The sequence below is a fragment of the Eschrichtius robustus genome, chromosome 7 (assembly GCF_028021215.1).
Source record: "Eschrichtius robustus isolate mEscRob2 chromosome 7, mEscRob2.pri, whole genome shotgun sequence".
Lineage (NCBI taxonomy): Eukaryota > Metazoa > Chordata > Mammalia > Artiodactyla > Eschrichtiidae > Eschrichtius > Eschrichtius robustus.
The window spans coordinates 117,020,228-117,033,125 of NC_090830.1; the positions used below are offsets into that span (position 1 = coordinate 117,020,228).

A 12,898-nucleotide genomic window follows, 5' to 3' on the forward strand; every position below is an offset into this window, starting at 1 on the left:
AAGGCTGCTGCTGCAGCCACCAAAAAGCTTGTGTGCAAGCACAGATCACTATCCACACCTCCCCTGCCAGAAGCCTGTGCAGCCCGCCACTGCCAGGGTCCCGTGATCCACGGACAACTTCCCCGGGAGAACCACGGCACACCTCAGGCTGTTGCAACGTCACTCCTGCCTCTGACGCCGCAGGCTCACTGCGTATTCCGCACCACTCCCTCCCCCAACCCTGAGTGAGCCAGAGCCCCCTAATCAGCTGCTATTTTAACCCCGTCCCGTCTGAGTGAAGAACACACGCCCTCAGGAGACCTACACGCAGAGGCGGGGCCAAATCCAAAGCTGAACCCTGGGAGCTGTGCGAACAAAGAAGAGAAAGGGAAATTTCTCCCAGCAGCCTCAGAAGCAGCGGATTAAATCTCCACAATCAACTTGATGGAGCCTGCATCTCTGGAATACCTGAATAGACAACGAACCATCCCAAAATTGAGGCAGTGGACTTTGGGAGCAATTGTAGAGTTGGAGTTTGCTTTCTGCATCTAATTTGTTTCTGGTTTTATGTTTGATCTTAGTTTAGTATTTAGAGTTTATTATCATTGGTAGATTTGTTTACTGATTTGGTTACTCTCTTCCTTTTTTTTTAATATATAGATATATATATATTTTTTTCCTTTTTCTCTTTTTGTGAGTGTGTATGTGTATGCTTCTTTGTGTGATTTTGTCTGTATAGCTTTGCTTATACCATTTGTCCTAGGGTTCTGTCGGTCCATTTTTTTTTTTTTTTTAGTATAGCTTTTAGTGCTTGTTATCATTGGTGGATTTGTTTTTTGGTTTGGTTGCTCTTTCTTTTTTTTATTATTTTTAATATTTTATTTTTAATAAATATTCTTTAGTTTTTATTTTAATAACTATTTTATTTTACTTTAATTTTTTTCTTTCTCATGGATCATTCTCCAGGATAGATCATATCTTGGGTCACAAAGCAAGCCTTGGTAAATTTAAGAAAATTGAAATCATATCAAGTATCTTTTCTGATCACAGTGGTATGAGACTAGAAATCCATTACAGGAAAAAAATTGTTAAAAATACAAACACATGGAGGTTAAACAGTACACTACTAAATAACCAAGAGATCACTGAAGAAATCAAAGAGGAAATCAAAAAATACCTAGAAACAAATGACAATGAAAACACGATGACCCAAAACCTTTGGGATGCAGCAAAAGCAGTTCTAAGAGGGAAGTTTATAGCAATACAGTCCTACCTCAAGAAACAAGAAAAATCTTAAACAACCTAACCTTACACCTAAAGCAATTAGAGAAAGAAGAACAAAAAACCCCCAAAGTTAGCAGAAGGAAAGAAATCATAAAGATCAGATAAGAAATAAATGAAAAAGAAATGAAGGAAACAATAGCAAAGATGGATAAAACTAAAAGCTGGTTCTTTGAGAAGATAAACAAAATTGATAAACAACTAGCCAGACTCATCAAGAAAAAAGAAGACTCAAATCAACAGAATTAGAAATGGAAAAGGAGAAGTAACAACTGACACTGCAGAAATACAAAGGATCATGAGAGATTACTACAAGCAACTATATGCCAATAAAATGGAAAACCTGGAAGAAATGGACTAATTCTTAGAAAAGCACAACCTTCCGAGACTAAATCAGGAAGAAATAGAAAATATAAACAGACCAATCACAAACACTGAAATTGAAACTGTGATTAAAAATCTTCCAACAAACAAAAGCCCAGGACCAGACGGCTTCACAGGCGAATTCTACCAAACACTTAGAGAAGAGCGGACACCTATCCTTCTCAAACTCTTCCAAAATATAGCAGAGGGAGGAACACTCCCAAACTTATTCTAAGAGGCCACCATCACCCTGATACCAAAACCAGACAAAGATGTCATAAAGAAAGGAAACTACAGGCCAATATCACTGATGAACGTAGATGCAAAACTCCTCAACAAAATACTAGCAAACAGAATACAACAGCACATTAAAAGGTTCATACACCATGATCAACTGGGGTTTATCCCAAGACTACAAGGATTCTTCAATATACACAAATCAACCAATGTGATAAACTATATTAACAAATTGAAGGAGAAAAAACATATGATCATCTCAATAGATGCAGGGAAAGCTTTCGACAAAATTCAACACCGATTTATGATAAAAAACCCTCCAGAATGTAGGCACAGAGGGAACTTACCTCAACATAATAAAGGTCATATATGACAAACTCACAGCCAACATCATTCTCAATAGTGACAAACTGAAACCATTTCCTCTAAGATCAGGAAGAAGACAAGGTTGTCCACTCTCACCACTATTATTCAACATAGTTTTGGAAGTTTTAGCCAAGCAATCAGAGAAGAAAAAGAAATAAAAGGAATCCAAATCAGAAAAGAAGAATTAAAGCTGTCACTGTTTGCAGATGACACGATACTACACACAGAGAATCCTAAAGATGCTACCAGAAAACTACTAGAGCCAATCAATGAATTTGGTAAAGTAGCAGGATACAAAATTAATGCACAGAAATCTCTTGCATTCCTATACACTAATGAGGAAAAATCTGAAAGAGAAATTAAGGAAACACTCCCATTTACCATTGCAACAAAAAGAGTAAAATATCTAGGAATAAACCTACCTAAGGAGACAAAAGACCTGTATGCAGAAAACTATAAGACACTGATGAAAGAAATTAAAGATGATACAAACAGATGGAGAGATATACCATGTTCTTGGATTGGAAGAATCAACATTGTGAAAATGACTCTACTACCCAAAGCAATCGACAGATTCAATGCAGTCCCTATCAAACTACCAACGGCATTCTTCACAGAACTAGAACAAAAAATTTCATAGTTTGTATGGAAACACAAAAGACCCCGAATAGCAAAAGCAATCTTGAGAAAGAAAAATGGAGCTGAAGGAATCAGGCTCCTGGACTTCAGACTATACTACAAAGCTACAGTAATCAAGACAGTATGGCACTGGCACAAAAACAGAAATACAGATCAATGGAACAGGAAAGAAAGCCCAGAGATAAACCCACACACATATGGTCACCTTATTTTTGATAAAGGATGCAAGAATATACAATGCAAAAAAGACAGCCTCTTCAGTAAGTGGTGCTGGGAAAACTGGACAGCCAGCTACATGTAAAAGAATGAAATTAGAACACTCCCTGACACCATACACAAAAATAAACCCAAAATGGATTAAAGACCTAAATGTAAGTCCAGACACTATCAAACTCTTAGAGGAAAACGTAGGCAGAACACTCACTCTGACATAAATCACAGCAAGATCCTTTATGACCCACCTCCTAAAGAAATGGAAATAAAAACAAAAATAAACAAATGGGACTTAATGAAACTTAAAAGCTTTTGCACAGCAAAGAAAACATAAACAAGACGAAAAGACAACCCTCAGAATGGGAGAAAATATTTGCAAATGAAGCAACTGACAAAGGATTAATCTCCAAAATTTATAAGCAGCTCATGCAGCTCAATTTCAAAAAAACAAACAATCCAATCCAAAAATGGGCTGAAGACCTAAACAGACATTTCTCCAAAGAAGATATACAGATGGCCAACAAACACATGAAAGGATACTCAACATCACTAATCATTAGAGAAATGCAAATCAAAACTACAATGAGGTATCACCTCACACCGGTCAGAATGGCCATCATCAAAAAATCTACAAACTGTAAATGCTGGAGAGGGTGTGGAGGAAAGGGAACCCTCTTGCACTGTTGGTGGGAATGTAAATTGATACAGCCACTATGGAGAACAGTATGGAGGTTCGTTATAAAACTAAAAATAAAACTACCATACGACCCAGCAATCCCACTACTGGGCATATACCCTGAGAACACCAAAAACAGTCATGTACCACAATGTTCATTGAAGCTCTATTTACAATAGCCAGGACATGGAAGCAACCTAAGTGTCTATCAACAGATGAATGGATAAAGAAGATGTGGCACATATATACATTGCAATATTACTCAGCCATAAAAATAAATGAAATTGAGTTATTTGTAGTGAGGTGGATGGACCTAGAGACTGTCATACAGAGTGAAGTAAGTCAGAAAGAGAAAAACAAATACCATACGCTAACACATATATATGGAATCTAAAAAAAAAAAAAAAAAAGGTTCTGAAGAACCTAGTGACAGGACAGGAATAAAGACGCAGACGTAGAGAATGGACTTGAGGACACGGGGAGGGGGAAGGGTAAGCTGAGACAAAGTGAGAGAGTGGCATGGAGATATATACACTACCAAATGTAAAACAGATAGCTAGTGGGAAGCAGCCACATAGCACAGGGAGATCAGCTAGGGGCTTTGTGACCACCCAGAGGGGTGGGATAGCAAGGGTGGGAGGGAGATGCAAGAGGGAGGAGATGTGGGGATATATGTATATGTATAGCTGATTCACCTTGTTATAAAGCAGAAACTAACACAACAATGTAAAGCAATTATACTCCAATAAAGATGTTAAAAAAAAAAAAAAAAAAAAGAAAATACCCAGTGCTGGTGAAATCATTGGGAAAGGTACAGTCTGTTATTGCTTGTGGGTATATGAATTATCCCAACCATCTTGGAAAGTAATCTCAGGTATCTATTAACATTATAAACGCATTTGGTTTTGATACAGCAATATCCCCTTTAGGAATGTAGAGTACTTTACAAAGAGAAAATTACCAAAAATGTAACAACATATTTACAAACATGTTTATTGAAGCACTATATGTAATAGCAAATATTATAGAAATTAGATAATGATCCAGTAAAAAGGTCAGGGATAAGTAGTGTAGCTTGGAGTTAATAGAACACACTCAGGATCCATCTCTGACACTTACTGACTACATGAACATCGGGCACTTTAATTTTTAAGCCTTAATGTTTCTAAGCCTCACTTCTCTCATATGTAAACCTGGGATACTAGTAGTGCCTATTTTATAGGGTTGTTATGAGGATAAAAAGCACTGAAAACACTTCCTGGCTCAAAAGAAGCACTACATAATTTAATTAAGCATGCAGTTGTTAAATTCAGTATACAACATCCATACTATTTGATGGTTATAAACCTGACCCATTTTTCTTAGTGTATTCATCTGGACAGACACCCATAACCCACTGTTAAGTGAAAATAACAGGTTGTCAGAGTCCTATGAACAGCTACTCCTACTTTCTCAAACAAACAAAAAAGTGGTCCACATACGTATATATGTGTTGGTATTTTTGAGTTGGGTCATAACGATATGGACAGAATCACACAAAACTCTCAGCATCACTGACCTCAGGGAAGCTGGATCAGTGTGGGCAGTAAAAGACTACTAACATTTTTTGTTTGCCTCTGCATTGTGTGGTTCATTATAATGAACATACTTTTTTTTTTTTTTTGATTTTTTGAAAATAATAAGATTTAATCAAATGAATTTATAAGTCCAGGACCCACAAGCAGCTCTGCATGACACAAATATGGGGAATGGGGGTGGGAGTTACAAAGCTCAAAGGAATCCAGAATCCAAAGCACCCCCTGATCCTGCTGGGGAGCTTGGCTCTCTCCTGGGGGCGACTGGGAAGGCACTAAACATCTGCAAACACAGGGATGAATGAATAGCATCACTGGATCCGTGTAACCCAGAGAGCCCTCCTGCAGGGAAATTTCACACTCTAGCTTTATTCTTTTTCTTTTTTAGGGTGACTACCCCCCTTCTCTATTCTTGTATTTGTGGCTGACTGAAAGCTGGATTGTGTAGCACAACATCCTTCAAAGCTGAGACTAATAATCTATCCGAGACGCTCTATGCTTTTCCCCTGGATGAGGAGTAGAAAGGGAGAGGCTTCCAGCTAATGGCAATCACCCTCAGGGTTGGCAGAAAGTCACCGTCTTCAGGTCAGCTTCTGTCAGCCTGAACCCCTTGAGCTCTCCGGAAAGTACTGGCTGAAGCCAACCCCACACAGATGCTGCTTCAAGGCACTCTACAGCCATTCTCTCCACAAAGACTCTACTGGGAAGCTTCTCTTGATAATCGCTGTGTGTAACACCCAAGAAGAAGCAAAGTGACTCCCGTGACAAGGAAACAGGGCTGGCTCCCAGCGCAGAATCAAATGGCCTAACCCATTCTCTCCACTTTAACTATATACTCCTTCATCCCACAAAAGCAGGTATTGCAGCTTGAGAAGTACATAATTGTGGAGATGTGTTCGGAGGCTTGTGTTTCATGTGGATCAGAAAATAGGATACTTGGGAGTTTGAGAAGTCAGCCAGGCCAGGCAAGCTCTACGACAGACACACTGCAGGTTGTGTGTCCCTTTAAGAGAGTACACCTTTAGTCCTTCCAGAATTGCCTAGGGCTTCCTCACCAGCTAAGCCTCTCTCAGCAGAATGCTGATTACCCTGGCACAGAGGGAAAAAAGGTTCATATATTTCTTCTCAGAGATACTGTATCTAGATTTTGACATTTTATTTATCTCAACCTTTAAGCTTATCTTGCTTCAGTATGGTAAAATCACCAGCTCTACCAAATCTCACAGCTTAATCCACTGGAAAGTAGAGAAGATGTTGAGGTGTAGTTAATTGTTCTGTGTCAGATCATCCCCCTTTCCTCTCAGTTTGACCCGCTGAGTGAACGACAACACAAAACAAAACAAAATCAACAACCTGCTCCAGGATTAAGGTGTAATCAATGAAAAGGCCCAATGGGAGCCAAAGCTCATTAATTTGGTATAGCGGCATCTCGCTCTGTCAGCCAGGCTTTGTGGATTCAGTGAGGTTGAAAGCCCTAGAACATCACTGCAAGGTCAGCTGCTTCTTGGCCTCTCTCCTATTCTAAGACCCCAGGGACGTTTGCCACTTGCCCCCTTTGGACTCTTCAGCTGGTAAAAGTTGTAAAGAATATGGGCTCAATCAAAAAGCGCATTTATCTATTTGTTGGACAAGAAGCCATTTCCCTGTTGCCCAGTATTTTTCTAGAATAGGTAGGACAAATGCTGCTCAAAATGTCATAGCACTTTGAAAACCCTATTTTTAATATACATATATGTATGTAACAATCATATATATACACATACATACATGTATACATATATATATGATTAAAATGTTGTTTACTTATGTACAGCAAGATCTCCCAGAAGACAGATGGGACTCTGGATGATCAATAAGCAGTGAAATGACTGAAGTTTATAACTAGCATGCCTGTAAGTGTGTGGGCTATTACTGACAAATTGTGTGACCTTGGAACACTATAAAAATGTATTGGGAGGATGCAATAATGCACGTCAAGCACTGAGCATCGTGCCTGACACATCGGGAGTGCTCGATCAAAGCTAATTTTTGTTACTGTTGTCATGATTTTCATGAGCAACAGCATTACTGCCGTTACCATGAAACCAGCAAGGTGTTGGGTTTAAGGACATAAAGTCTAGTTGAGAAGAGAGAATATACACATGAGCAAAGCAAAGAAGCAACACTTATATCTTTATTATAACACTTAACAGTTGTGTGACAGTGTGTCTATTTAGATTTAACATCTCCTGGGATCTGGCAGCTCTGGGTGCTGCGTAAGTATCTTATTCAATACAATTACATAAGGTAGGTTACAGGCAAGTACAGTTCTCTCTCATTTTAACTGTCCAAAGATCTTTGTCTCTCTAAACAGTGAAGTCCTGGAAGGCAGAACCTACATGCTATGGATCTATGTACTCACCCAACTTTCCTTCCCTAGATAAGAACAATATAAGGCCTAGAGGAGTTAATCAATTCATCTTTGTTGAATAAATGAGTGAGAAAGAGAGTTATATGTTAGTGACCATGCAGTAGAGACAAAATTGTAGTATTCACTGGTCTATTCAAAACGAGATACTTACTGAGCATTATCTATATGCTAAGCCCTGCATTCAGTGCTGAGTGCCCCGAGTATCTCTAAACCCTGGCCTGTGCCCCTAAGAAGCCCCCGACGGTTGGCATAGGCAGGTTTTCTGAGAAGATCGTACAAGCTGGTACAGGAGAAAATGAGTCAACACTTAGCAGTCTACTCTCCTTCAAGATGACGTGGAACCATAAGGACCTTTCTTCCTGGTCCCCATCCTTGACCCATCCAGGCCTGTTCCTCTCCACCTCTACGTTAACACCCCCAAAACGTTCTCTAAAGACCAAATATGGGCACCATGAGCTACTCAAAAAATGCAGTCCTGAAAAGCAATTGTGAAGTATTCTAAATATTCCCTTTTCTCCTTTCCTCTTTTCTAAATTGTCTTTTCAGGCATGTACTCTTCCATCAAAGTATTAAAACGGGCAGTTGTAATAACATAGAACACCCCCAGGAATCATTTGCCACATATGACATGCAGAACATGACATATACGGCAAATGACTATTGTGGGTATGTTAGAAAAGCAAATATAAATGGGTATATATACACACACACATATTACCTGTACATATGTGTATATTATGCGTATATACGTGTGTGTGTGTGTATATGTATACATATGTATATATCTTCCAGTGAAATTGATTCTAAGATGGAAAAGTCAGCAGGTCATTCTTGCCACATTTTCCCAGGCTTAAGCCCATGGAGTTTGCTCCCTCAGAAGGGAGGTCTGGTACTACTGGAACGTGATGCCGTTTTTATTTCACTAAGCCCCTCCCTTAAGATAACAAAAGAATATTCTTCCTAGACTGAGGCGTCAGTAATAGTGCCCCATCAGAGGGAAAGAAGCACGCTGAGCGTGAGCTTCAGCAATCCAGGACAAGCTGTTCCTCACATCCCTCCAATATGCCCTTCCCAGGACTACTCAGGTGGGGAGTTATGGCTGCTCTGCCTCTGTCCCACTGAGACAGAACTGCACATCTTTTAATTTTCTAATATGCCGACAACACTTTACATGGCAGATGCACTACACAGTAAAAGCTGGCTTTTACTTTCATTTATGCACATACATTAGAGAAATTTTCCAAGGAAGCATAAGCTTACTCAGAGATGCTGACGAATAGGTACTGAATTTAAACAATACAGCAGGAGTCAGGCCCTTAATGTATTAAAGAACTGTACTCTTTAAGGCTCCTACCAAACTTCCCACACTTGAAATCAGTTACATAAATTTCCCTGGGACAGAAACTCTGCATAGTTGACCTCCTACTTGGGGAAAGAGCTCAATAATTGAAATGCCTGACAACAAACAAAAGAACAGAATCTAGCCTTTTCTTTGGTCTACTAGGGTTCTCCTAAAGCACAGGACAATTTATTTGGGGCTTCTTGTACACAGTGTCAAGCCTAATGGAAAATAGACATCAGGTGAAAATGAAATTTAATGAACAATCTTCTTGTGAGGCCTGGTAGATTCCTTTGGGGTGTCTATCCAATCCATGAGCCTCCTCTTGTATGACCACTGCAATCCCCAATAAGAAGCAGGCCCTGAAACCAAATTGCTTCCATGTAAATCAACTTTCCCTCCCAAGCCACTGCTGACTGCACCAGGGGGGGACACCTGACACAAACAGGGTGACTGCAGTCTTTCTCCCTAGACCTCAGCACTGACACTGAAAGCCAAGAGGCAGCCTCTCCCGGTCATGTGAACTGACAGGTAATGGAACCCCCCGCTGATCTTATGTGGTCGACACTCACTAGCTTTGGTCTGCCCACAGACCACTCCCACCTTTCTGTATAACGACTCTCACTTAGTCTGTGTGTGCGTGCGTGTACGTGTGTGAATACCATCTCCAGAGTCTGTCTCCATCCTCTCCCAGGTCAGGGATCATCATGTGATCCAGGCCTGACCAATTAGAGGAGGTGCTCTCCTGGACTTCAGGGATTGGTTCGGGCATGGGCCCATGACACAGGCTGGTGGAGAAGAGCCAATCAGGAGTGGGATAAATCAATATTTTTTTAAGAAACAAAACGGAACAACAGAATGTATAGTTTACAAGGAAAAAGGAGGAGAGAATAACTGCCTGGGCATTTGAGGACCTTCTTTCGTGCTAAATCCAATAAGTTAGTCTGCCCTTGAAGAATTTGTTCATTCATATGAAAAAGTACTAATTGCCCACTCTGTATGTGTGACGCAGTAGTGTGAATCCCAGAAATAAAGGCAAGCGTATAAGTGTGTGTGTGCCCCTTTGTGCTGCAGAACCACAGAAGGGAAGCTGTGAAAGAATGTTGCCCTGGTAGCCTGCCTGGGTTCTGTAGACCTAGAGGTTACATTGATCCCCTCTGCAAAGATATCCTTATTCTTTCGCTTCTGCCCCCATAAGCTCACAGATCAGTGAGAACTATGGGAACCAAAACGCATAAAGACAACCTAATAAGCAGTTTAGCAAAAGGATCTGTGACCAAAAGAAGAGGTCTATAAAAAGGAAGGATCCAGCCTTCCTGGAAATGAACCCCAACCCATGGCTAAAGGAAACGAAGAGCAAACACGTGAACTTGTTGCTCTTTTCAACCTCACTCAGAGGAAAGAGTACAAGGAAGCAGAAACCTTCCCACCAGGAAGCGGGGGTGGGGGTGAGCAGCCAGCCGAGGACATCATGTTTAAGTAACACAGTAATTATTAGCTCAGCTTCCCTACCTCCAAAGCGAGCTCTCCGTGATGCTCCCCAGGTTATAGTCATAGAGCTTTGTCAAAATGAGAATCACCTGAAGGCAAAAGAAGAAATCACGGTTAGTTTCAAACAATGACAATCTCATAGAACTGAAATGGCCCAAGGGAGGGCTTAGAATTCCTTTAATGGGCACTTCACATAATTGAATGAGTTGTGGCAGCATTCGCTTACACAGACTGGGGAAGGGTTTGCCTGTGCCTTCCCTTAAACAGCTCAAGCCTGATGCCCTCCCTAACCCTCTCCCTCTCACCCGGCAGCAAGACCTACCTGCCCATCCAGGCATTTCCTATCCTGGTGGGCTTAACACTTTCAGGAAAGCTAGCAGAGCTGTCAGATACGTGTCCTGCAAGGCAGCCACTGAGCAGACGGCTGGGAGAGAGGAAGGTCCGTGACACAGGTCCCAGCCCTCCTCGCTGTACCAGACGGGCAGGTAACTCAGCCTCTCTGAACCTCAACATGCTATCTCTCAAAAAGGGTGGGGCTTCCCTGGTGGTGCAGTGGTTGAGAATCTGCCTGCCGATGCAGGGGACACGGGTTCGAGCCCTGGTCTGGGAAAGATCCCGCATGCCGCGGAGCAACTAGGCCCATGAGCCACAACTACTGAGCCTGCGCGTCTGGAGCCTGTGCTCCGCAACAAGAGAGGCCGCGATAGTGAGAGGCCCGCGCACCGCGATGAAGAGTGGCCCCCGCTTGCCGCAACTGGAGAAAGCCCTCGCACAGAAACGAAGACCCAACACAGCCAAAAATAAATAAATAAAATAAATAATAATTTTTTAAAAAGGGTGGCTGTGAGGGGTTAAATTAGGTCATAAATGCAAATTATGCTTCAATTAGCGTGGGGTTCTTAAATGCTAGTTCCTTCTCTTTCTTCTCCTCTGTGGGTTTGGCTTTATTTCTTCTGATCTCGCAATTTCTGGGAAAGCCATTGGACTGGAGCAACAAGCACTAAGCAGCAGCATTTGAACAGGCACAGATCTCTGTCTTATGGGTCCTGAAGCTTACAGAATTTAGGGAGCCCTTCATAAGAAACAAGATATAAAATTATGAGTTCCAATCTCCACACCCTGGGAAGGGGGCTATGCAATTAAGGGACTTTGAAACTTAAGCTTCATTCACTTCTCGGCAAACCTTCCCTGATTTTAACTCGTTGCTCTTTTCAACCTCACTCAGAGGAAGCCAAACTATTTGGCTCATTCTTTTAGAATTCAACACCTATGAACCATTTACTAGGAGCCCAGGATTTTGCCTGATGCCAAAAGGGAACATACATACAGATGAGGCCTGGTGGTCTGGGATCCGCTGAAACTCATGACCTGGCTCCGCCGCGTTAAGTGAAGCACAGGAGTGCCACTTGGGAAGATACAACAGAGCAGTGTATTTCTAACCATGGATGGTCTCAGCCCTTATTTGCTCTCCTTACATAAGGAAAAGAACCTAATAGCTCTGCTTTGTTTTCTGTTGAGGGTCATATTTCTCTCCTCATACTCATAACCTAGAACATTCCGGCCCAGTCCTGCTGTTTCCAACTCAGCAGAAAAATGTTGACATCAATTTCCTGGATTTTCTCTGAAGGCCAAGGGATCAGTTCTAGCCACAGTGAGCACAGAACAGTCTAACCTTGAATTCCAAGGCAGCAAGATGCCAAGAAGTGCTGAATCCTTCCAAGTTCTACTCTGCTAGCACAGGGCTCGCTTTACGGAAGGCACAGCTTCGATGAGCACATTCTGATCACTTCTTTCACAGCAAGCAAACTGGAACCCCATGACCTTAGGTTTGCTCCAAGTTCAAGGGAATGAAGGACCACGGTCACCCCAAGACAGGCAGAAATCCGAGGACCTGTGCTCTAAGGCTACCCATCTCCTTAACTGCCGCACAGGCCTCCTTCAAGGACCTGTTCAAAACTTACTTCTTTAGCAAAACGTAAGCATGTGTGAGGCTCTGGGCACCCTATGGGCCCGTCAGATGGCAGGCCTGCGGTGGGGGCATATGCTTAACAGATCCGCGTGCCAATTAAGTCGCTTGAAGTGCTAAATTTCAATCACCGCCATCCCGGGAATGCTGATCAGCGGCAGCTGGGTGGCTGTTTGTTTGAAGACACAGAGTGATGTCGCTGCTCTACCTCGATATGATTTTGCCGAATAGGCCTATAAATCCCCCACCAAGAAAACGGGTGTGTGGGCATAAAGCACTTCTAGGTAGTTGCTCTCCTGATACAAGACGGCAGTAAACTAAATAATGAAGTTCAGCGGGTCACAAACTGCCTCTCCCATCCATC

At 41.8% G+C, this 12,898-nt stretch overlaps 1 protein-coding gene across 6 annotated transcripts in view; it reads right to left on the reverse strand.

Moving 5' to 3' along the window:
- Positions 1 to 12,898, reverse strand: part of SORCS1 (sortilin related VPS10 domain containing receptor 1) — a 578,863-nt gene that overhangs the window by 366,997 nt on the left and 198,968 nt on the right. For all 6 annotated transcript variants that reach the window (XM_068548518.1, XM_068548515.1, XM_068548517.1 and 3 more), the window contains one exon: positions 10,590 to 10,657. In XM_068548518.1, the coding sequence (XP_068404619.1) occupies positions 10,590 to 10,657 (68 nt within the window). The remainder of the gene's footprint in view (positions 1 to 10,589; positions 10,658 to 12,898) is intronic.